The sequence below is a fragment of the Mustela lutreola genome, chromosome X (genome assembly GCF_030435805.1).
Source record: "Mustela lutreola isolate mMusLut2 chromosome X, mMusLut2.pri, whole genome shotgun sequence".
Taxonomy (NCBI): Eukaryota; Metazoa; Chordata; class Mammalia; order Carnivora; family Mustelidae; genus Mustela; species Mustela lutreola.
The window spans coordinates 94,111,057-94,136,275 of NC_081308.1; the positions used below are offsets into that span (position 1 = coordinate 94,111,057).

The 25,219-nt window shown below is 47.4% G+C and overlaps 1 protein-coding gene and 1 pseudogene across 1 annotated transcript; one reads left to right on the forward strand and one right to left on the reverse strand.

The window, feature by feature from the left end:
• Positions 1-13,848: 13,848 nt before the first annotated feature.
• On the forward strand, positions 13,849-19,432 carry LOC131821027 (small ribosomal subunit protein eS6-like; annotated as a pseudogene).
• On the reverse strand, positions 18,895-20,319 carry KCNE5 (potassium voltage-gated channel subfamily E regulatory subunit 5). Its single transcript, XM_059157465.1, has one exon. It carries the CDS (start codon positions 20,233-20,235, stop codon positions 19,828-19,830), a length of 408 nt encoding a protein of 135 aa, XP_059013448.1. The 5' UTR covers positions 20,236-20,319; the 3' UTR covers positions 18,895-19,827.
• Between the last annotated feature and the right edge of the window lie 4,900 nt (positions 20,320-25,219).

A 25,219-nucleotide genomic window follows, 5' to 3' on the forward strand; every position in this document is an offset into this window, starting at 1 on the left:
TATTTTTACCAGCGAGCAGAGACCTCTGTCTGGGGATGTTCGCTACAGTTGGCAGTGGCAAAATAACAATTTGGAAGTCCGTCAGAAGGGTAATAGTTGAGTAAGTTACTAGAGCCACACCCCGGGATACTGAAATGCTGGAAAAAGCGTAAGTTAGATCTCTGTATCTGTTGGCCAGGAAAGTTGTTCATGATGTATTGTTGTGGGGTTTTTTGTTATGAGGCAGATTATTGTGCGTAGTATGATGGTCTTTTTATTCTAAAATAGGTGGGGGAAGGGGCCGTATACCTGTGTGCATACATGCCTGTATTGGGTAGAGCTCAGGGAGGATCCGTCCACACTCACAGATACTAATCCCAAATCTTCCTCTGGATTCTACTCAGTGCACTTCATGAAATGTATTTGAATAACAAGCTACAGGGGAATATTTATATGAGAAATATGTGCCCATGTCTCTCAAACCAAAATGCTTCACTTCTGTCACAAGATTGGGATAGTGTGGCTATCCTGATTCATTTATGAAAGGGATAAGCAGCAAGCCAGAAGTTTGCAAGTAACCGAGAACAATCTGCAGTTTAGGCGAGGTTTTCAAATCTGAAGAAAGCAGGCATCAAACTTAGACTAAGTTTGTGTGTGTGTGTGTGTGTGTGTGTGTGTGTGTGTGTGTGTGAGTGAGAGAGAGAGAGAGAGAGAGAGAGAGAGAGGAGGCTTGTTAGTATACTCATGGAGAAAAATGTGAAAGGACATGGGTGGGGAGGGGAGAGGAGGGGAAGGAGGAGGGAAAGAGTGAAGGGGGAAAAAAAGAAGAGAAGAGAAGAGAAAAGAGGCAGGCACTGAGTGGGAGGGGAAGATGGGGATGCGGGGCGAGGGGAGTCAGGGTCTGGAGCTCCTGGCACCCTGGGAGCTGCCAATCCCCACTCCGTAGCCAGCTGCGGGCCGTGGGCTCAAGTGGCGGGGGCTCCACTAACGTGGGAAGAAACAGGAGCTCGCATAGAAATTTTCAGAAGCCATACCTAAGGTGAGGAGAGCAGGCCTCTGAATACGTGCAGATGGGAGCAGCTGCTGCAGAATGCAAAGCAAAAAAGGCAGGCGGTTGGAGCCCTCCGCTGGTGCAGGAGCTGACGTGCCCAGAGACGCGTCGGTCTACGAGTTTGGGCTGCACTACCACATCCTAGGCAAGGGCCGCCTACCCCTTGAGCCATTAAGCTCCTATATAGCAAGGACCTCTTGTCACAAGAGGGTGAGGATCTGGAGGACGAGGAGGCGAGGAAGCATGGTCGATCACAGAGAACAGGACAGGAGTGGGACCCCACAGGCCAGGGTTTCCCATTCCTCCGCCCTTTTTAAAATTGAATTATAGTTGACATACACTATTATGTTAGTTTCAGGAGCACAACATAGAGATCCGATATTTTTCTGTATTTCCAAATTATCACCAAGATAGACCTAGTTAACCATCATCACTGTACAAAGGTATTACAATATATCCTCACTATATTCTCAGCGCTTGGCAGTAAATCCCCATGGCTTGTTTTAAAACTGGCAGTTTGTACCTCTTTCACCCATCACCCCACCGCCCTCTCCTCTGGCAACCACCAGCTTGCTGTCTGCGCCTCTGCCTTTGAAGGGGAGTTGGTAGAAAGCTCCTCTCTCCACACCCTGTGGATGGACAGGTCACTGGGCTAGAGACAGGAGGACTTTTCCTGGGGAGAGGTGGAGGCCGAACTCTGGGAAGGAAAAGTCTGCAGTTGGTGACATCTGCTAGAAACTGAGCCCCTTAATCCAGCCCAGCCTGCCCATTTACCTCCAGGCCTTTCACCCAAGACAAGAAGTTGAGCAGGCAGGCCCCACATTCTGATCCCAACCCTGCCACTTGCTAATTGCAACCTTGTGCAAGCTAGTTGACCTCTCTGGGGTTCAGTGTCTTCTTTGTAACCCAGGGACAAGATTATTAAGCCTCCCACAGGGTACTGAAGAAGCAGAGAAAGAGAAAAAAGAGACTTAAGATGATCGGGTATATGCAGTATATAGGGCCAGGAAAATTTAAGTTCTCAATATATCTTAGTTATTATTAGAACATTAATTAATGTGTCAGTTGTGGACAGAGCCTCAGACCAGGTGCAGCCTTAATAGCCACAGAGGCTGCTAGATTCCATCTCCTTCCACCGTCTCCAACCCCTCCCCATCTCTCCTTCCTGCCCCCACCAGTGCCGGAACTATAATTCTATCTTGCCTTGGAGTGTCTCCAGCTGTTTGCTCATTTTCCATCAGCCTGCTGTGGGTACCCCCCCCCCAGCCTGCATTCCCTTGGGGTGCACCTTCACTTGAAGAGAGAAGCACACGCACACCCCGCCCCCACGAAGCCTCCCATCTTCCAAGTCACTTGGCAGAGCAGAGGGGAGTGGAGGGACTTTAAAGGGGTGGAGTCTTAAGGCACAGACAGACACCCGGAGAGAATCAAGAAAGGACACAGAGCCCTGCTTGAGAAGCCTTTCAGGGTGCTCGAGGCAGCCAGCAAATAGCAAATGTTGAAGGTTGTTTTTTGTTGTTGTTTTTTCCATTGAGCATCTGCAGTTGCTGGGTGTAACCCTAGCCTCCTTCCTCTGCGAAATGTGTGAATGTGCTATCGTCAAGCATTCCACATATCGATTCTCTCACATTTCACTGACTTGATCCCTCTCTGCCCCCATTAACCCCACATAATGGGCGCTTTGCTCTTTCAAATCCAGGTCGACCCCCACAGATGGCCCAAGGGTGATAAGGAATAGTTAACCAGCTAGCCCATGCTTTCTGTCTCTATGCAGAAGGTGTTATTCTGGAGATGAAAATGTGGGGTGTAAGGAGGAAGCCAAGGATTATTTCTTTGAACCTTCGCTTGTTTTGCCAGAGTCTAAATATGATGCTGCAGAATATGTCCAAATGTTCCTAAAATAGACCCAGCGCTGAGGAGACTGTGCTCATGCCTGGGCATTCCCAGAACTGGCTTCACTAGCCAGCTTGAAGTCACTCTCTGTCCACAAGGGGGTGAGGAATTCTCACTTGATGGGGTGCTGAAGAGTCAATCCTTCAAGATTAGGAAAGCTTCTTGATTTAGGAGACATTTGTTATGGAAAGATCTCGGTCCTTTGGGGGCATCTCTCCCCTCCCATATCCTCTGCCCCTTCTCTGGCAGGTTAGAGCCCTGGGGCAGATGTACCGGTCCGTGGTCAGCCTGGACCACTCTGCACAAGCACAGCTCTCCACATTCTCATTTTCTTTCTCCAAGTCCCACAAAGGGCTTCTTTTTAATAACATCATCAGCCCCCTCACTCCCCCTCATCAGCAACCACCGTGTCTTGAAATATGCATCTTAAGCACGAGTAGGGAAGTTAAGCATGATTATTATAAATATGACAAAGTTATGGGACCACAGTCTAACCGTAAGGAACACATCAGTCATGTGTTGAAGGACATTGGATAAGATACCTGACGGGTGCTCTTCAAAGCTGTCAAAGCCATCAAAAGCTAGGAAAGTCTGAGAAACTGTCACAGCCCCGAGGAGCCAAGAGAGATATGATAACTAGTATAATATGGTACCCTGGATGGCATCTTCGAACAGAAAAACTAGTGGGAAAACTAGTGAAATCTGAATAAAACGTGGACCTCAGTTAATAATGCGTCAATGTCCATTCATTAGTTAGTGATAGTGATGTAAGAAGTTAACAGCAGGAAAAACTAGGTGTGGAGGTACACAAGAACCATGTATTATTTTTACAGTTTTTCCGGAAATTTCAAAATATTCTTAAAGTCAAAGTTTATTTATATATTTTCAAAGTGACAAAAGGGGGTGGGATGTGATTGATTGGAATGGGCAGAAGGGAGATTTTCTCAGGTGACGATAATGTTCGATGTCTTGGTAGACTCTCGGGTTACACAGGTTATCCATTTGTCCTCACCTATTGAATAGTGCACTTAAGATTTGTGCAATTTGTTGTGTATACATTTTATCACAAAAAGGAAAAAAAACTGTAAAGAAATAGTGAAATCCAGCAAATAAAATGCATGCTGAAGTGTTTCAGGGAGAGTACGGATGTCAGCAACTTTATTCGAAGTTAAAGTGAATAAAAAAATCCTTTTTTTTTAGAGAGAGAGAGAGAGCAAACTTACGGTCAGGTGAGAACAGAGAGGTGAGGGGAGGAGTAGAGAGAGAGAGAGAAAATCCCTAGCAGACCCCACACCCAGAATGGAGCCCAACTTGGGGCTCGATCCCTAAAACCCCAAGATCATGATCTGAGCTGAAATCAAGATTCAGACACTTAACCAATTGACACCCAGGCACCCCTCCATCATATGTTTATATAACAATTTTCTTTTGTAGGAAATTTGAGTTGTGCACAGGGGTTTTTGTCTGGTGGCTTATTTTTTGTTATTATGAACTTCGACACAGTGGCTATCATTACACATATATCTGTGCACCTGTGTGAGTATACCTGTGACACCGCTTGCTAGAAATGGAATTCCTGGGTTAAAAATACTGTGGGGGTGCCTGGGTGGCTCAGTCGTTAAGCATCTGCCTTTAGCTCAGGTCATGATTCCAGGGTCCTGGGATCGAGCCCCACATCAGGCTCCCTGCTCGGTGGAAGCCTACTTCTCCCTCTCCCACTCCTCCTGCTTGTGCTCCCCCTCTTGCTGTTTCTCTCTGTCAAATAAGTAAAATCTTTTAAAATATATGCATATATATATATATATATATATATATATATAGTCAGTTTGTACTCCCGCCAACAGTGTATGAGAATGTGTGTGTCCCTATACCTTGAACGACACTTGTTATTACTGATTTAATTTTCATAAATCTGAGAGGTGACAAAAAATACACAATTATTGTTTCAATTTGAATTTCTGTATTCGCGAGGCTCTATGTCTATTCTGTGTTTATGGCTCTTTGTAGTTCCATTCATTGTTTACTTATTCTTTTTGCCCATTTTTTCTACTTTTTTTGCAAGTGCTCTTTGTAATATGTCTTGCAAATGTTTTTCTCTTATTTTTAACTTTCCCACAAGGTAGCTTTCAAAGTGTTTCTGGTGGAAGTGTTTTTCAGTTTCTCGGGTTTTGCCATTTTCCTGCTCTGTGTATGGATTTTGCTGATCATCATGGCCTTTCTTTCACATCACAGCCCTTTGGGGTACATCAGACAGGAGATGTGAAAAGGTCACATTAATGGTCTCATGGTCACACAGCTAATAACGAAACACTGGACTTGAACCCAGGTCTTCTCAGTCCTAGCCCAGGGTCATTTCCATTACCAAGAAAGGGCCAGAATTGTTATTTCCACTTAAGAGAAGGGAGAATGTTTTTCTCCATGCCTGTTGCCAAACCCTGCTGGAGAAAGGCCCAGCCAGGCAGATGGCTCCAGATTCTACAGTCCAGACTGCCATCTCAACTGGGCCTTACTGCTGCCCCAGGATCCTTTTGGTTTCCTAATTAGTTCATTCAAACCTCCCCCACAACAATTGCAAACATTCTTCACTTTTATCAAACCTCTGGTCGCCATCCCTCACCATCCCACTCTCTCTCTCTCTCATTTCACAGACAGAACAGAAATTCTCAGGTGGGAATGCTCAACTTCCTGCCCCACCCCTCCCAAATCCCCTAACTGGGTGGGTCCCCTGCGGTAGGGGAGACAAGACTGTTTGGGGGGTGCGGCAAATGGGGTTTTAGCTGAGCAGAGAGGAGACCAATTTGGGAGACTGGTCTGGCTCCTGGTCTCCTTCTGGCCCCCAGGGCTGGGTTGAAGCCCCTCCAGTAGGAAAAGCAGACAAAGCCACAGATGTTGTAAGCTACTTGGGGAGCACTGAAGTTCAAGGACTGATGGATCAATTTGCTGGGGACTTCATGAGACTCGAGGCAAAAGCGGGCCCAGCTTTGGGTCCCACTAACCCAGCATGGAAGGGAATGAGAGAAAGTATGGTTTGTCCAGCCTTGGCCCAGAGCTCTGCCCTCCAGCAGCTCTCAGAGGGGCACAGGTGTCGCTAGAACACCAGCATGGTCGCCCTCAGCAGCAGCAATGCGGGCGGACAATGGGCTCTGGAGTGGAAAGAAGAGAGCAGAGCAGTGAGTAGAGTGGTTTACAGGTGCATGGAAGGCATCACTTTGGGGGGATTCTCAGAAATGAGTGGGGTGCTCTCCGAGGGGGCCAAATTCCTACCTGGAGCTGCTGAGGGATGGGGATGGGTACAAAGCTTGAGCATAAATTAAAACGTGACCCAGAGTCACAGGCTGAAGGAACCAGGAGGCCTTTGGGTCACAGGACCATGGCCAATCCCTCCCAGACGTGACCAAGGCAGAACTCACATTCTATTCAGAGACTGGGGCGCCACCTCATCTTTCTTTTCTCCCAAAGGATGACCAGTGCATATGGAAGACAGGGCTCCAGCAGTCAGGGGAAGGGCCTTTCTGCTCCCTAAAGGAATGAACATGATGAGAAATAGGCTCTGTCAGTGTATTTGGATTGGGTCTGGGTTTGCAGGAGAAATGCTGCTTTTCTATAGATGGATACAAGCAGGCTTATTTCACCGAAGCCTGGGGCTCCCTTCTGATCAGCTGACAGGGCTCAGTGGCAGGCTTCTTTGAATGTGCGACAGAAACCACTTGCTCCCTGCCCCATTTCCACTTCTAGGCATTTTGCTTGGATTCTGGTTCCCTACTGAAACAGCCTCCCCCTTTGGAAAACTCTAGTCAGTGTCACCGGATGTGCACAGGCAGCAACTTCAGCCATGGGAGAAATCCTTTCCAACTGGCAGTCAGTTCTGACACTGACCTAGATGAGAGAGAAGGAGAGGTTGGAACTGTGGGTGGTCACTCCAACGACTCAAGGAAACGGGGCAGAAGAACAAAGACAAGGGAGATTTTTTAAAATGAGGGTGGGGTAGAGAGGAAATACATGGAGAAGTGTAACGTCCCTTTACGTATCAGTTGCTTTTTTTGCTAGAAACTCCTAGAAGCCTACATGTTGCTCAGACAGCATTTGTTCTCAGTGGGTCTGTAAGGTGAACACTGAAGTTATCTAGGAGCCTCAGTTTCATGAATGCCGTTTTCCTGAGGAAAGCATGTCTCTGATGGACTTCTGTCGATCCTGATCTAGGAGATCTCAAATGATCTCAGATGATGCATAGTGACCCAAAGTCTGCCTTTGGGTCACCATGCATCAAAGTTTGAGGAGAAGAAGATGGCAGGAGAGAACGTTTTTTATATGAAAGCAACTGTCAAGGAATGACGTGAGGTCAATGCAGATTTCAGAATTTTTTTCCACAGCTCTTAGAGATACCAACCTGAATAACAGATACTTCTGACTTCTGGGTCCTTGCAAGGTCTTTAAACACATTCAGAATGCTGCCAGAAAAAAATCAGTAACATTGAGAATTTGGGCATCCCACGCATTCCATCTTATTCTTGTTTTTAAGAAGACATAGCATTTGTATGGAGTTTATGGAAGCTTGCAAGAGAGAGGGAGGGAGAGAGAGAGAATTTCTCATCTTGCGAGTGGGCAAATCTCCCTAAACACCTAATGCCAAGATGCTTTCATCTTGATTTGCTACCTTAGGTGCTCAGAAAAACCAGGCTAGAGAAAGGTCTGTTATAAGTCATTCCCCCTTCGAAGTTCTGGCTCTCTACATAATCACTCACAGAGTTCACACAAGTTATACCCATTTCACTGTATGGGGGGTGATGGGTTGAAGAGTCATCTAGCTTAAGCTGTTGGAATTTGAGTTTAACCCCCACGACTTGACTCTGGTCTGAAGTGACCCCCAAAAGGGCCTTCCTATAGACAGCCATTGGCAACTCCAGTCTGGGTCATCCGTGATCTCAAAGACCCTGAAGAGGTTGGCTTCCAGAATTTTCTGGATACTCAAGATCATTGAACTAGAGTCATTGGCATTTATCGAACAATTAATAACCATAGCTCATCAATGGACATTATACATGCAACTTCTCACTTCCTAACCCCATTGTAACAGGTAGGCCCTGTTATTACCATGACCAAACTGAGGCTCCTGGAAGCGAAATCACTTACCCAAGGTCACTCAGCATGTAAGTGGCAGGACAGGAGTCTGATCTGTCTGCACGATCCAAGAGGTGGCACTGACTCCTTCCAAAACTTTATCAATCATCTTTCCCCTTCAATTCATTTCCAAGACTCTCAAGAACAGCCCACACTGGTTGCCTTCTGTTCCTACCACCAAATCGCTCCTTAACCCTTTCCCTATTCCCCACTAATCAGCCATCTGGAAGGGGACCAGTGACAATCACCAGCAAATCCAGTGTCCTCTTCTCAGCCCCTCAGTTATAACACAACTGCAGGATCAGACACTTGCTCCTTCTTGGAACGCTCCTCTCCTTTGGTCTCTACAAATTTCCTGTTTTCCTGTTACCCTCCTGATCTCTTCTCTGTCTTATTCAGTGGACCCCTCTTATGCCCTTCACCCCCCTCCCCATAGATGTAGATTTTCCTTAAGGATCTGTCCTCAGCCTTGCCCCCATCCCTCCCAGATTCTAGTATTAGCCCTCTGCTGATGAAATGGCCTCTGGGAGAGGCATCACAAAGTAATGGCTATGAGCACTGACCCTAGAATCAGTCTGCTTGAGTTCCAATCTCCTGTCACATGCTAGTAACTCTGGTGAGTTACACTGTACCTCTGTTTGCTCATCTGTAACATGAGGACTCCTGGGGATCATGTACATAGTGCCCTAGTCCAGTGTCTGACAAGCAGTGAGCTTCATGCAAACATTTGCTGCTACATAGTCCGGGCACCTCTTCACCTCCCCCCAGGCCCCAACTTCCACCTGCACTCCAGATCCACTCCAACTGGTTGCATCATATTTCTGTCCTGAAGGTCACTAAGAAATTTACCATGTCCATGATTGCCTTCATGTCTCCTTCATTTCTCCCCACGAAAGATCCTGCTTGTTATTTACTCATCTGTGTTGGAGATCACCACTACCCGGATCAGTATGCCATCCAGACCCTCCCTTTCACTCACCCTGGGTATTCCATTGGTTATACAGCACCTCTCCCCCCAGTCCTACATTTTCAGATTCTCTAATCTGGGCTATGTAAATGTTCTGAAATGGATCATGGCTGAGCACCATGTGAACGGAGTAAAGGCCACTGAACCGCACACTTTCACTAATTAATTAATTAATTTCTTTATTTTGAGAGAGAGAACATGAGCATGCATTGGCGGGAGGGGCAGAGAGAGAGGGAAAGAGAGAATCCCAAGCAGACTCCATGCTCAGCATTGAGCCTGGCACAGGGCTTGATTCCACCACCCTGAGATCATGACCTGAGCCAAAATCAAGATTTGGATGCTTAACCAACTGAGCCACACAGGTGTCCCTGAATGGCACACTTTAAAACAGTTGAAAGGGTAGATTTCATTTTATGTGTATTTTATCACAATAAAAAACGTCATGTGTATCTCTCCACCTCCATTGCTTGCCACCATAGTCCAGGCCACTGGAATACCATCAGAGCCTCCTAAGGGATCTTTGATGTTTCTACTTTTGCCTACCCCCAAAGGCACAGATCCAGTGGGTCTGAGGGTAGGGCCTGGGGACATGACCTACTAACAAGTACTCCTCAGAGTGCTTACTTAAAGTTTAGGAATCTCTGCCACAGGATGAAGTTCCAACTCCTTTCTCTGGCAAGATCCTTCATGTCTTTCTCTAGTGTGCTCCCTTTCCCCTTTATCTCGCTTTTTCCTATAGTTGCTTTATGTTGTGGCCAAGGGTGCTAACAGGCCACGAACTAAGGAGTAGAATTAAGAGAACACTCTGAACTTCAAGGAAAAAGAAAGCAAAAGAGAGATCAAAAAGGAGAGGGGGAGGAAAGAAGGAAAGAGAGAACTCTGGATTTAAATCTTAGTTCAAGTCCTAGCTTCCCCACTTCCTAGCTCTATGATCCAAAGGAATTTACTTTACTTGTCTAATCACCAGTCTCCTTCTCTGTCGTAGTAGTTGTTGTTGTTTTAAATAGTACTATGCTACAATCTGGCTGTGAAGATCAGATTAGGTAACATATGCCAAGTCCTTAGTGTGGGCAATACTTTTGTAAAAAAAAAAAAAAAAAAGAAAGAAAGAAAAAAAGATTAATGGGTTTTTAAGCTTTGAGGGAAAAATGATACATGTTAAAGACATAGTTTTTCAGTGAATATTAATTATAGTTGTTTCCTTAGTACTTAGCTCAGTGTGTGGTCCATATCCAGAGCTAGATACATTCTCTTTGGCTGTTGTTGTTAGTACTAAGATCATCATAGCTGGGGCTAGAATCAAGCACACCAGCAGAGAGCCTAACCTTGGCAAGGTGAAGGAGCAGGTCTTCCTGAGTGTCGGAAGAGTTTGAGATGGCTGTGTGCAGATGGGTCAGATGGAAGCTGAAGAAGCTTCTGTCATTTGGCCTCAGTCTTTTCAGTAATGAAGGAGGTGAAGTCATCTCCTGAGAATGTGGGGGAGGGATGGGGCTGGGGGCTTGAGAAGAGGGCAGGAAGTTTAGAGCAGCTGCTGCAGGGAATGTGATAGGGAGTCAGCAAGTGAGGAATGAACGGATTGTCGAACAGCCAGAGGGGCCAGCTTAGGGTAGAGAGCAAGTATTGGCAGTGAACCCGATGAGTAGGGTTTCTCCAGCAAGCCAACCATGGAAATAGTCACCTTGCAGGGGTCACCTGGGGGTGCAGATTGGAAAGGCAGGACTAGGACAAAAGCTAAGGAGGTGATGGATTCTTCGGTGGCCACAGGCATAGCGGAAATGCCCACAGACCTGGGCTAAAAGGGAAGGCTCACTTATTCATTCAAAAGATACTTAACTACCACATACTGTATAAATATTATGCAAGTACCTGACATGGGAGATACTGTAAAGGACCAGACCCACAAAATCCCTGCTTTCAATATATATCTACACATAGACTTGCCTACAAATATTCATAGAAGCTTAACTCATCATTGCAAAAACCTGGAAACAACCCGATGTCCTTCAGTAGGTGAATAGATAAACTTTGGTACATCCTAACAGGTGAATAGATAAACTTTGGTACATCCTATAATTACTGTGTAATAAGAAGAAACAAAGTAGCAATACATGCAACGTGTCAAAATCAGTGGGCTGAGTAAAGAAAATGCATACTGCATGATTACATTTATACAAAATTCCAGAAAATGCAAATTAATCAATAGTGACAAAAAGCAGATCACTGCTGGTTTAGACCAGCAGGAAGAAGGCACAAATAATCAAGGGGAAATTTTTGGTGGTGATTGATATGTCCTGTTCATTAACTTGATTTTGGTGATGATTTCACAGGTGTATACATATGTTAAAATCAATCACATTATATGTATCAAATATTTTTTTTCTATTGGAAAGAGAGAGAGTGCTCATGAGTCGGGAAGGGGGGTCAGAGGGAGAGGGAGAGAGAGAATCCCAAGCAGGCTCCATGCCCAGCCTAGAGCCCAGTGCAGGGCTTGAACTCACAACCCCAAGATCATGACCTGAGCCCAAATCAAGAGTCAGATGCTCAACTGACTGAGCCACCCAGGTGTCCCTCATGTTGTATATTTTAAATGTGTGCACTTTTTACGTTTTGGCCTGAGGAAAATCCCTGCCTTCGTGGAAACTTACAGCCTAAATGGGAGAGACTGGTAATAGACCAGTAAGTAAACAAACATGGTATTTTTAGACAGTGCTTCATACTGTGAAATTAAAATAAACAAGGTAATGGGATAGAGAATAGGGTGGGGGCTGGGAGAAAGGAACAACTATAGATAGGATGGTCAAGGAAGGCCTCTGGAAAAGTGGCATTTGAGCTGAGACTTGAATGAAGAGAAGGAAAACAGCCATGAGAAGATGTGGAGGAAAAATATTCCAGGCAAAGAAGCCGCACAGGAGGCAGGAGTGAGCTTGATGCATTCAAGGAACAACAAAAAGATTAGCCTAATTTGAGTTTAGTGAGCAAGAGGGAAGGGTATCCAGGAGATGAGGTTTAGAGAGGTCTTGTCGACCATGGGGAGGAGTTGGGATTGTAATCTAATTGTGTGGGTAATCCAATGGAGGTCCTTACATAGACACATAGAGACGAGACATGATCTGCTTTATACTTGAACACTCCTCTGGCTATTGTGTGAAGAACTGACTCCAAGGGGTCAAAGGTAAAGGCAAGAAGACCAGTTAGAAAGTGCTATATTAAACCAGGTAAGAAATGATGGGGTGCAGACAAGGGTGATAGAAGAGATCATGAGAAATGGTTATATGTAGAATTCCTTTTGAAAGTACAGTTGAAAGGACTTGTCTCCTAATAGAATATGGAGGGGTGAGGGGAAATGGAGAATCAGTGGGACTCCTGCTTTGGCCTAAGCAGCTAGATAAATAATGGTAGTACCATTTACAAAAGAAGAAGAAGGAGGAGACGGAGGATAGGAGGAAGGGAAGGTTCATATGGCAATGCCCACCTTCCAAAGACCACCAGGAACAAACCTGTGGTTGAACAAATTGGGTTTATGATTCATGGCAAGAAGGGAGAATTAATACCATGGGTAATCATGGGTGTCTCGATAAGAGGTGTTAGAAAGCACTTACTAATGGATTGGAACTTCTCTTAGGTGATTTGGGGAACAGCCCAAGGAAGTGATCATTTGCTCTGGATTGGGTGCTATTAGGAGGGGAGGCTAATTCTGGGATCAGGTACCTTAATAGCTCTTATCTAGAATGAAGGAAGACTAAAGTTATAAGTGGGGAGAGAAGTAGCAGGTAGCTGGAAAGAGAGGATGTCTTGTATTTTCGAGCTTCACAATGACCTTGTTTGTGTCTGTACTTAGATAATGTTATGCCGTGGTCTTGTTTGGTCTCACTTTATCATGATCACAGAGATATGTCTTGTGATTAAACTTACCCGATATTAGTGTTCTGTGAGACGGTTTACATTCAACACGAGAATAATGTGACCAACTCATGAACACCAGGCCAGCTTCTAACCAATAGTAGACAATTACCCTACATGTAATTGTCAGACTGGTTCCCTAATGACAAGGGCTCTTTGTTTGTTTGTTTGTTTCCTCAAGTAGAAAAGCAAATTTGGGGGACAAAGTGTCAAAAGCTCTGTTTTAGACATGTTTATGGTTAGACAGGTTTCAACACTCAAGTAGAGATGTTTAGTAGGCAGTCAGATATGCAGGTCTGGAGCTCAGAATAGGAGTTTGGGGGGATTTAAAGAAACATAAATTTGGGGATCATTATAGTTAAGATGGTATTTATATACGAAGAAGACCTTTTTGCATGTTGGGACTACTCGACATCACCAAGGGAGAGAAAATAGAGGAAGGAGAGAAGGGTGTCTCAGGATGGAGCCCTAGGCAATTGAATGGCAGGGGGAACCAGCAAAGGAGACCAAGAATAAAAAGGACTGGTGAAAAAGGAGGTGAGCCAGGGGTTGTGGAAGTCAAGAGAAAGTTTTAAGAAAGGAGCATGAAATGCTGCTGAGCTGTCATAGAGATGAAGACTGAGAATCAAGCAACACGCAGGTCTTTTGTCACCATGACAAAGCTGTCTGTCTCACTGCTGTGGTTTAGGTGACAGCACAGCTGCAGTGGATTGGGGCAAGACTGGAAATTACCATTACTGAGCCTTGACTATGAACCAGGCATTCTGTTAAGCTACTCAATCTTCACCACAACCCTGGGAGGTAGGTGCTATTTCTTACATCTATTCTACAGATGCGGAAAGGGGCTTAGAGAAGGTTTAGCAATGGCCCTCACATTACACAGGCGGTCGAGCTCTAGAGCTCACGCCACAGGCACTGTGCTATTCTGCATTAGCAGATGATGGACACCGTGAAGAGGTGGGGCTCTTGAACTGATCTGCCCTTGGACTTGCTGGAGGGAATGTTGAACCTGAGGGAGGGTGCCAGTTCCTTCGGACATGATAGGAATTCCATCCTTCCAGGTCCTCAGAGACTCCATCCTAGTATTTATTCCCTCAGTCTCCTCAACCATTCCCTTCCAGCATCCTGTTTGCTAAGTTAGCCTTCCAACAGACAGAGTCTAATTGGGGAGCAGGTCAAGGGCTTCTCTCCCTTTCTGTCTGTCCCACTTACTCCCATCTCCACCCCATCCCGCCCTCCACCCCGCGAGACTCACATAGAAATGCAGATACCCTTCTAGAGGGCTAAGGGTCCAATCTTCCCAACAACCCCAGAAGTAGTGGGACAAATTAAAAAAAAAAAAAAAAGCCAAAGTGCTGTTCTTGAGCTAATCACAATGGTTGGTATCACCAGAGCAGCCTTACCCATCTCAGGTTTGGGAGTCTAGGACAAGCCCCCTTCACAACTCCCACCCTCACAGGTGTGGCCATGACAAACAAGGTTTCCCCATGAAGCAGGAGCTCTTAACCCTTGGCCGTGTCCACCTGCTATTGGGTAAGGGGCATTCCTGCTGCAGACCAAGGAGGATGGGGAAAGAAGGCACAAATCTGGGCGGGGGTGCATTGTGGTTGCCAATCTCAGTGCTCTCAACTTGGTTATTATGAAAATAAAAGGAAGAGGAAAAGGATGTTCCTGGACTCACTGATACTATTGTGCCTCATTGCCAGGGGCCCCCAGACTCTCTCAGAATCCACAGACTCTTCCATATAAAGAAAATGATGTCCACCAGTATGTTGTGAGAAAGCACCTGAACTAAGAAGGTAAGCATCCTAGGACCCAACCGCCCAAGATTCAGCATCTTGGTCCTCCACATGTCCTATAACACAAACGTCAGTTTATTCTGAAGAAACAGTATGCCAAGCAAAATAAGAAAGAGGCCACAGAATATACTAAGCTTTTGGCCAAGAGAATGAAAGAAGCCAAAGAAAAACACCAGGAGCAGATTGTCAAGAGATGGAGGTTATCCTCTCTTCAGAGAGCTTCTCTCTTGGGGCCTGAGTCCAGCCAAAATGGAGAGTTTTCCAAAAGTAACAAATCAACAAGATCAGACATAAAACAAGGATGATTCCTTGGGTCATCATGGGGATGAACAGCAGATGAGATTTAAATGAGTAAGAACATAGCCCCTGGCACCAGAGAGGGAACGGTTCTGGAAGCTGGGACTGAGAGTGACAGTGAAGCTTGGAACAGAAAGGGAACACATAAGATCAAAACCGATCCCATAGTTCCACCCAAGGCTGGTCCTGCCCACCATGCCGCCAGAGGAGTGGCCCCGTGAGAAGAGGAACAAAATTAACGTGCCTTCCTTGTCTCTCTATTCGTTCTCTTCCAGGCCTGCTGAAGGTGGACCCCCTGCTAGGTCATCCTGAGATCCTAAAAGAGCCAAGGCGAGGCCCCCTGTTTCTTCAGGGACCTGATGTGTTTTCAGGACTGGACATCTCATGGGTCAGGTACGTGGGAATTCAGCGAATGCATACAGCAAGCCAGTCCTTCACGACCACCTGAGTCTTCTGCAGGGTTCTAAGCACAGCTGGCAGTAAGAGGAGGATGTGACTTGAGAAGCTGTGGGAAGTTATGCCCCTTCCCACCCAGCCAGCCCCAACACACACAAACCCTTCAAGATAGCACTCTTTCCAGATTTCACCAAAATCCACAACTAGAGATTCTTTCCTTGGGTTTCACCTTTACATTGTCCTGAGTGATCTATTATAAACCGTGAACACCCCTTCAGGGGCTGAGAGAGAACTCAGTACTCCACATGTGCTGTGCTCTGAGATCCAGCACAAATGGAAGAGTTGCTTTAATCACATTATTTGTCTTCCTGGACTGGCAGTAGGTTGTGTTAAGTAACAACAGGGGCTGAAAAAGTGACTTCTCATCCAGCTTCTTCTCCCAGAAGCCATTTTGATAGGTGATTCAAATTCACCTGGGGGTGGCTATTGACCCATATGATCCATTCTCCCTTGGTGGTCCTCAGTCTCCCTCCCTAACCTTCACAGAACATTCTAGATTGCTCTTCCTCCTACCTCCCTCATGAAGCCTGTGATTCCTTCCCTTCATTCTCTTCTCTTCTGCCTTCTCTCAATCCTTGACCTGCGTCTTCAAAGTCTAGGCTCCAGTCCTGGTGGAACCCTGAAAATACAGTATTATTGTCATATATTTTTTAAACAGGTCACTGTGGGCCTGCGGGAAGAGGGGATGAGTAGGATGGTGAGGTGGTTATGCACAGACTCCTAGTCATCCAAAATTCTGAGAATGGGGGAGATGGGTTCATAAATCTGGGAGGTAGTGGCCAAATACTTACAATCCTCTCTCTGAGCAATAAGAGCAGGCTCTCCTGAATGGAGAATTTTCTCTCCCCAACCCCCCCCCCCCGCCCGTCCTCCCCCGTAGGACTATTCAAAGGCACTCCCCCAAGGAGGGGGAAAAGGGAAATATAAACTTAACACCTTATGCTTCTTATAGCTGCTGTACTTCCAGCTTTTTCCCACGCATTATCTTACTTGATCCTCAAATCCCCACAGCTGTGGAGACAGGCCCCGGGAGGTTAGGCAGCTCGTTCTGAGAAACAAAGCCAGCTAAATGGCAAAGCCAGGGCTAGCCCCTGGGTCTCCCGATTCTGGTCTTGTGTTCTCCACCACACCACACACATTTGCTTGAGCGGTCAGGCAAGATCCTTTGGAAAGCAGCCCAGGCCCTTTTCTGTTTGTTGATACAAATCATGTGCAGATCTTTGGTTTCTAAAAGAGATGGAAAATTGAAAAGGGGAAGGTGGTAACTACAAACAAATGAAAGACCCCATTTATAGCCTTCTAGAAAAACGAATCGACAACACAGAACTATGTCTGGAATGGAAGTAAAGTTTCCGTTTAGTTTTGCGCTGTCGATGAGGGCTTCCAGGCGTTGGAACTCCAAACATCTCCTAATTGTGCTCTGGTGAAAGCCTCAAGTTACAATTAAGAAAGCATGGGTCTCTTTCTTCATTATTATTATGGAGCAAAGATCTGACCTGACCTAAAACAGAATCTGTTTACACAGAAGGGAGAAATAGACTGCCGGGTAGGTTGGGGAAAAAAAGAAAGAAAAAGAAAAAGAAATCACTCCAATTTATTTGAATCACGTTCAGGAGAAGGCTAACGGTTCCCCAGTTTGGACAGTTAGCTCGTGCTATTCAGGAATATATTATGAAAACGGCCAAGCCCCGGGTTTTCCTTTCTTCTATGTTTTGCTAACCACAATATGAGCATTTCAATGCTCACGCCCCTTCCTGCTGGTAGAGATTCATGTGTCCGGGCTTCTGGGAAACTCTATTATCTGAGACAGAGTCGTAACCCTGGATGTACTTGGGAAAAGTGACTGGACAGTAAAGCAAATCGTCCTCCCCAGGCCAGGTCACTTTTCTCACTGCAAGAGTTCTGTGGCTCCTCTTAATACATGTTCTTCACAGTTCCCCTAATCATCATTAAAAAGTTAAAATGTTTTTGGAAGCAGAAATAGTTTTGCAGCAGGATTGGTTTTCCCACAGCTGGCACATTAATATTAATTATGGGCATTGCCTGGGAGCAGTTTCCTTTATATATATATTATTTGGGGCAGTTTTGTTTTTTTTATTTGACAGAGAGTGATCACAAGTAGGCAGAGAGGCAGGCAGAGAGAGAGGGGGAAGCAGTCTCCCTGCTTAGCAGAGATTCCGATGTAGAGCTCGATCTCAGAACCCTGAGATCATGACCTGAGCTGAAGGCAGAGGCTTAACCCACTAAGCCACCCAGGCGCCCCGGGCAGTATGTTTTTTTAATGTCTGTGAAAAATGGTACCTAATTTGTCAACACCTAACCAGTGATTATGCTCATTATCAGAACAACTTTGTGTCCCCATTCATGCCTGATAAATGGGGGACAATGTTGTACTTGACATACAGGGCTGGGGACTGTTCCCCCCCCCTCTGCCGCACTCGCCCCTGGCATGGCTGGGTATCCGTGCCCTCCCCCAACATCCCACTCGGGCCTTCCTGCCTGACCCTGGGGAGGCTCTCACAGCATCTCCTTTCTCCCTGTCATTGTCTTGGACTGCTGCCCAATCCCCGATCCCCACCTGCACGGCCTTAAGGCTGAAACCAAGACTGGAGATCAGCCAAGGCGGCAAGGCCAGCTGATCTTTGGAGAGTGGAGTGGATCCTGGGAACGAAAGTATGTTCATTTAACTTATTAACAACTCCAATAAAATGCCAGATGGGCTACAAGATCAAAACCAATGACTTGAATGTGGTTTATAGCTTATCAGCTCATTGAAGTGCCCCACAATATATTTGCTTTGCTGTCACAGAAACCACAGCTGTATTGAAGCTAGTTGGCTTAATGCTAAGAGGTGATTTATTTGTGTTCGATGAAGCCCAAACAGCCACCATCAGGTATAAGCTGTTAAGCCTAGCAGGCAAGTTCTGCTGACCTTCTTGAGACAAGGGAGAATACACCAAAAAGTGTGCACCTGTAGCTTTACCCATCACTGGCTGAGATTGCTCAGCTGAAGCATTGTCCCTCCCACTCATGACTTATGCTATTTGATGGCTTTTCTCTTTTAGTAAGCCACATGTTTGAGACTTGCAAGGGTGACTTCTAAAAATTAACTTTGATAATAGCTAAAGCGATGGGCATGAGAAGTTTTTTTAAGTGTAGCCTGAAAAACTGCTTCAGCACTGTGATATTTCAAGGTGCTTCAGAATTAAGGTGGGGGAAAGAACTTTTGAAACCCTTGAAAAAACGACCCATTTAGCCATATCAACCTTTCCTTCCCCCCACAATTTCCTCTACCATGTTGGAATTGAACATACAGATATAAACACCACAACAACCCAACCCTCAAATCTAAACATCATTTCCAAAAGCAAAAAGGATTCTTTTTCTACATAGTACCTGGTCTCGAGGCTGGCATCTCTGAGACAAGAGTCAGGTTATTGCTTCAACAACATTTATTACCTGCCTCTGACATTCCCCAGATTACAGAGGAGGCAAACGTCTGAGCCTCGTGTTCCATACAAGAAGCAGACAGCTGCGGTAAAAACTGAATCCACACGGGGGTGGGGGTGGGGGGGCATTTGCAGGTACAGAGCGGATACACCTAGCCGTGGTTACCCACATCAGAAGACGGCAGAGCTGCTCAAAATCGGGCAAGTTACCTTTGGGATGACAACTGGATGCAAGAAAGCCATACAGTTGGGGTCATAGGTCTTCCCCTGCCCTTGAGCTTCCCTCCCCCTTCAGTCCCCATTGAGTCCATCCTAGCCCACAGACTGGTCCTAGTGTCCTGGGAGCTCCCTGCGGCAAGAGGGAGGGAGGGGAAAGATGTCTGAGGTCTCTTGAGTTTCTTTGTCTTGGTCCCTAAGGCAACAAGAAGCTGGAGCTGCTGTGGCCCGCCTGGCAGCGATGGCAAGCCCGCTGGCTCTGCAGAGCGAGCAGTCCCTGGCAGGCCCTGGAGCAGCTGCCCGTTAGACGGACCAGAGTTCTGATGGACTTCAGGGCTTCCCTTCAATGCCAGGTGTTGGACGTTGTGGATTCAGTTTCCCAGAGGGCTGGAGCGTGCTGTCTGGGCTGTCTGAAGACAAGAGAGCAGAGGCAGTTTAGTGCAGTTGGGTGTGCGGGGCGGGGCGGGGGGAAGGAATAGGGGGTGGGGAGAGGAGGGAGAGGAGGGAGAAACCTGGCTGGGCTGGGTAAGGGGGTGCTTCTTCCAGAGCCTGTCAGACAAGGTCTGCTGGCCTTTCCTTGTCTGGGCCTCAGGTGAGGCGGCGCCTGGAAGGGAAGGAAAGGAGCAGGCGGGCGCCGCGCCCGCGGGGGACGCGGCAGCTGAGGAGGGCGCGCGCGCGCGAGGGACAAGCGGAGCGGCGGGTCTAGACCCCCTCCGTGGCCGGGGTGGTAGGCGCCCCGGGGGCGAGCTGGCGGCTGGCGGCGGCCAGCGAGCCGGCGGCAGTCTCGGCGTCGGCGGCGGCCCACTCGTGCGCCGCGCAGGCCTGGGCCGGCTCGTCCTTGCCCTCGACGAGCTTGCGGGAGCGGGTGTAGGCCAGGATGAGGCCTCCGGCCAAGCAGGCGTAGAAGATCATGATGAGCAGGATGTAGAGATAGGCGTCGTCGCCCTTGGCGCTGGTCGCCTCGCGGCCCACGAACGGGTCGGGCACGACCCCCATGCCCATGCTCGGGCCGGGGCCGGCGCCCAGGCCGCTGGCGTTGCCCCGGTGGTGCAGCTCGAGCAGCAGGCGGCTGAGGAGGGTGCGCAGCCGCTGGCTCTCGCTGCAATTCATGGCTGTCGGGGAAGGGCACGGCGGCTCCAGGACGCTGCTGACCTTTCCCCCCGAGGCGAGGGGAAGCGGGCAAGAGGCGGCGGCGGCGGCACCCGGCTCCCGGGCGGGCAGTGGCTGGGGGCGCGGGCAGCGCGGGCCTCCTTATCCCCTCACCCCCGCCCTCCTCCCCTTCCCCACCACGCCCCCTCCGGCCCGAGGCCGCCTCTTCCCAGGCTCCGGCTGTCTGGGCGCTCCGGGGAAAGGGGACAGCTGGTGGGGGGAGGAGAAGGGGACGAGGGAGGGGGCGAGGCCCCCGGAGGGGCGGACGGGCGGGGGCGCGGAATGCGCTAGGCCCCAGGCAGCGGAGGCTGGCAGGGCAGCTCGCTGGGGCCAAGCCTGGACCCTGGGCTGCGGAAGAGAATTCCTTCCAAGTTCTGGCCACCTGCCCTTGCAGGCCCGGCTTTGGCCCAGAGACAATATCTGGTCCCCCAAGACAAGCTCTGCCCCCGGGGTTCCATCCGCACTGCCTGTCCATAACGGGGCCACCGAGGCCACCTGTCCACGTCCTATGGCAACTGCTCCCACAGCCAAGGACCCTGGCCTATCTTTCCAGCCCATTCTCCTTCTCCCCCGCACAGAGGAGGAGAGCATCTCATTCCGAAGATGCTCAGGACAAATTGGGCGGCTGAAGCAGAGTACGACTCCCTGGTCTCCCAGAAGGGGGGCTGACATACACCGGCCTCCTTGGAAGGACCCCTGCCCCGACCTCCTATCCCATTTTTAGAGAGGCCTACACATCTTAGCATGTGACTATACCTTCCACGATGTGACCCTGTTTCGCGCCAGCCAGCCGTCTTTCCAGAAATGAAACCAAGTTCTTCCATTAAAAGGAACACAGACATTAAAAAGGCCGTTGGATAACAGTCTCTAGATATATCAGGATGTGAAAAGTGCATCTTCTAGAAAATACGCACACCTGCTTTCTCTGGGTCCGGTTAGGCCCTCCTGCCCCCAGCTCTGAGCCCATCCAGGCCTAGGCCCTGCCGGCTTGTTGTGAGGCAGCCATTTTTCCCCCAGAGGGTATCTTCTTTTAGGGGAAAGCAAGGCACTGAGACCAATAGCCTGGGCTTCACCAAGGAAACATGCCCAAAGGATTGATTTGTAGACAGTGAATAGGAAAAAAAAAACCAACAACAGAAGATCATGCAGATCAGGTCTGCTTACCGCGTGAGAATAGAAGAAATGAAAAAAAGGATATGTCTTTATGCATGCCTTGAGAATCAAGCTGCCTGTTGGAGACAGTTTGGTCCAGCAGCCATTCAGTCTGCAGGTGCCATAGGTCAAAAAAGGAGGCCTTTTGGGTGCCTCTGCCCCACCTGCCCTTCAGAGAATGCAGACTTCTGCATCTTGGGGTGAGATTGGCACACCAGGGAACTATATCCAGGGTCTCAAACAGAGCCTTGCTTAATAGCTTCTACCCAGGTCTCAAAGGCATTCCACGTAGCCCTGAACACTGACTCCCTCCCAACCACCTTACCTCAAGGTCCTCACCTCCGAGGGGCTCAGGAAAGAATTGTTAAAGTGACTTGGCATGAATGCCAGAGGACACAACTAGAAAATTGTCAAAACAGTATCAAACCAGGGACAGGACTGAAAACCCAAAAGACTTCGGTTACCTATTACATCATGCCCAGAAATCTCTAGGACCTGGGGGTCTGGGGGTGACGAAGAAGCCCCTTCGCTGTCACATAAAAGTCATCATTTAAATTTCTGTTGTACTTTCAACAGCCTTATGAACTAATAGAATTATTCCCATTTTCAGAAGAGGAAACAAGTTCAAGTAGTTAAGTAGCGGGACTAGAATGATAACGTTTAACCTTGTTTATCTCAGACCTAACACATTATTCTTGCCACATGGATGGTATCCATGAACTGCCTCCATTTTTTCACCTCTCCTTGCCATGGAACCTTCTAGAATCTGGCACATTTTGCCAAACCGCTAAGTTCACCAATGACCTCCTGACCAAATTCAAGGGTCTCTGCTCAGTTTGCATCTCTGACCTCAAGGATGAATTTGATACTATCAACCACCCACTCCTTCCTGTAAGTGTCCTACCCTTGGCTCTCATGGCATTGCAGTCTCAAGTTTCTCTTATCTCTCTGAGCCATCATTCTCTGTCTCCTCTGCTGGCTCCTCTTCTTTCCTTTCCTCCTCCAGTTAACTGTTGGAATCCCTGAAGACTCAGTCCTCGGCTTTTTTCTCTTAACATCCATTTCCTTGGAAAGCTTCTCCTTACATGGTTTCACGGACCACCTGATGTGTACGTAGCCAAATCTGAATCTCTAGCTCTGATTCTTTCTTGGATCTACCCCCTCCTTCCTTTCTGGTTTTGCTACCATAAGCTTAACCCAAGCTCTCATTACCTCAGGTCAAGTAGGCAAACTGCAGAGTCTTCTGGCAGATATCCCTGACTGTAACCCAATCCGCCCTGCTCTGGCTAGAATACAGATCTTCCTCGACTTAAAATGAGGTTATGTCCCAATAAACCCAACATAAGTTGAAAAGACCTTAAATCGAAAATGCACTTATTATACCTAACCTGTAACATAGCTTAGCCTAGCCTATAGTAGACATGCTCAAAATTCTTCCATTAGCCTCCAGTTGGGCAAAGTCATCTAGCACAAAGCCTATTTGATAATGAAGTGTTGAATGTCTCGTGTAACTTACTGAATACTGTGCTGAAAACAGAATGGCTGTGAGTGTATTGGTTATTAATGAGAGTGAATCAGAACATGTACAGCCAGTCCAGGAAGAGATCCAAATTCAAAACAATTTCAAGTACACTTTCTAAGAACGTGTATTGCTTTTGTACTATTGCAACCTCAAAGAATTATTAGTCAAGCCATCCTAAGTCAGAGACTGTCTGTCATTGTCTTCCAACACTGCTTCTGCCAATTCCCTTCTATGTTCAGAAACCCAGAGTCACTTCCTTTTGCTTCTTTAATGAAATCCGATCTTTTTGGCTGGGACTGAGGTCCTCACCAGCAGTGGACACCATCTCCTCCCCTTGAATTTGAAGAAAAGCTTATTTTGAAAAGAAAGACCCTGCAAGTAACCAGAAATCTTACAACAAGAGCTAAAACAATTATATAAATATATACAAAGCTAACTCTAATTCCATTAAATGAAATAATTGCTAGAGAGAGAACACGTTACTAATTTACAGAAGACTGGCATGGTGGGGCAGGATCAGAGATGGAGGAGGGGGTGGAATCAGGAATGGAGACTAGTCATAAAATTTTAAAAGGCCCAACCCTCAGCAAAAAAACAACAGGTGTATGTGTGGGGATTCTGGCTTTCTTTTCACTCAAGGGGCTGCTGGGCATCCCTTCAAATCCCAGTCCCAGGCCAGCCCTGAATGGCTGAGATGCCAACCCCATTTCCCCACCACACTTAATGAAACTACATCAGACAAGGATTCAGTCTCATTCCTCCCCACCCTTCCACCCCACCCCGCCCCCAAACCTGCCTCCAATACCTGTCACATAATCATCCGTTTATCCATCCTAGTCTAGGACTCACTTACTTCCTGGATGGTGATCAAGTGTGTTGACAAAGGGAAGTAATTTATAATCATGTATTTAGACTTTCAAACAGTCTCGGAAAAGGTTCTGTCCCATGCCAAGTTTGTTTGAAAAGTACAATTGAGGCGCCATGGGCTAGGAAATGCTCTCGCCATTCCTTGAGACTGTGAGTGCTTCCTGCCAATAGTGCAGCTCCGTGGAAGTTGGTTGAATTGAACCAGAGTCGAATTTGGCTCCTGGCCAAGGGACAGGCTCAGTTGGTAAGCACTGTTGGAGTCCAGAAGGCTGGCAGAGCCACAATGGGCTCTGAGGAAGGGGCAGAAAGGAGGCTTCATGAAGCACAAAGTCCAGACCAAGAAGAAACCATTCATTCATTCATTCATTCATTCCACAGCTATTGATTGCAGGTTTTGCTGGGCAGGGTGCTATGCTGAGTCCTACAGACACATGGGTCAAAGAGTTATCCTGGTAAACTTTCTGTGGCTTCATGACTCTCACAGCCACTTGGGGAGCTGCAAAAAAGCAGGGAGTGAAAGAATCCAGAATGAAATGCATAGTGGGTGTGAAGTCTCACCGGAGTTTTGTTTCGGAGAGAATGTGGACCCTGGACCCACACTTGAAACACTAGAGTCCAAAGCCTTGTTTGAAGAAGGAGATACCCGGTGGTCTGCATTTACTCTTATGGCAACCCACCCTACCCCTTCCCACTCCCCCAGGGCAGGTGCATTCTCAAAAGAGGGAGGAGAACAAATGAGAAATTTCCTGGGTCCAACTGAGGCTTCTCATTTGTTCCATAAGAAAATATGTGGTGTTTGGGGAGGGGAGAGTTGGCTGGGTTTTGATAAAGGTCACAATATTTATGGGCTGCAACGGGCCTGAGAGACTTTAAGTGCCTACTTTAGAGACTTTGAGACATCTTGGCAGGCTTGTGCTGAGGACATCCTCTATCGAAGCCACAAACCCGAGCATGAGATGCAGTTCTCTGATCCTCATGGATTGAATGCTTAACATGTGCTGGGCAGATTCTATATGTTATGTTCATTTACCTTACAGCAACCCTGCAAAGGCGGGTAGGGCTAACGTCACACATATTTACCAGCAGCAGGTCTTGGGCACTGACCACGCAGAATAGACTAGAATTCGGGACACTGGCTGTAAACGACCAGTTTAGCCTCAAAGAGCCACAATCCAGTGGAACAAAGAAGTAAGAGAAGGGCATAGACTAAATAGCTTCCTCTTTCCCAGAAGAGAGGAAGGAGGAGAATCTCATCACCTCGCCACTGCCTGGGACATTGTGCACCTCCCTCCCCTCCATGCGCACTTCCATCTGTTCTCTCTGCTCATTGTACGTACATGAAAATCTCCCTCGCCTGCCAACCCCTCTAAAGCAATGATATCTGTTGCAGCTGCCCCTTTTCTC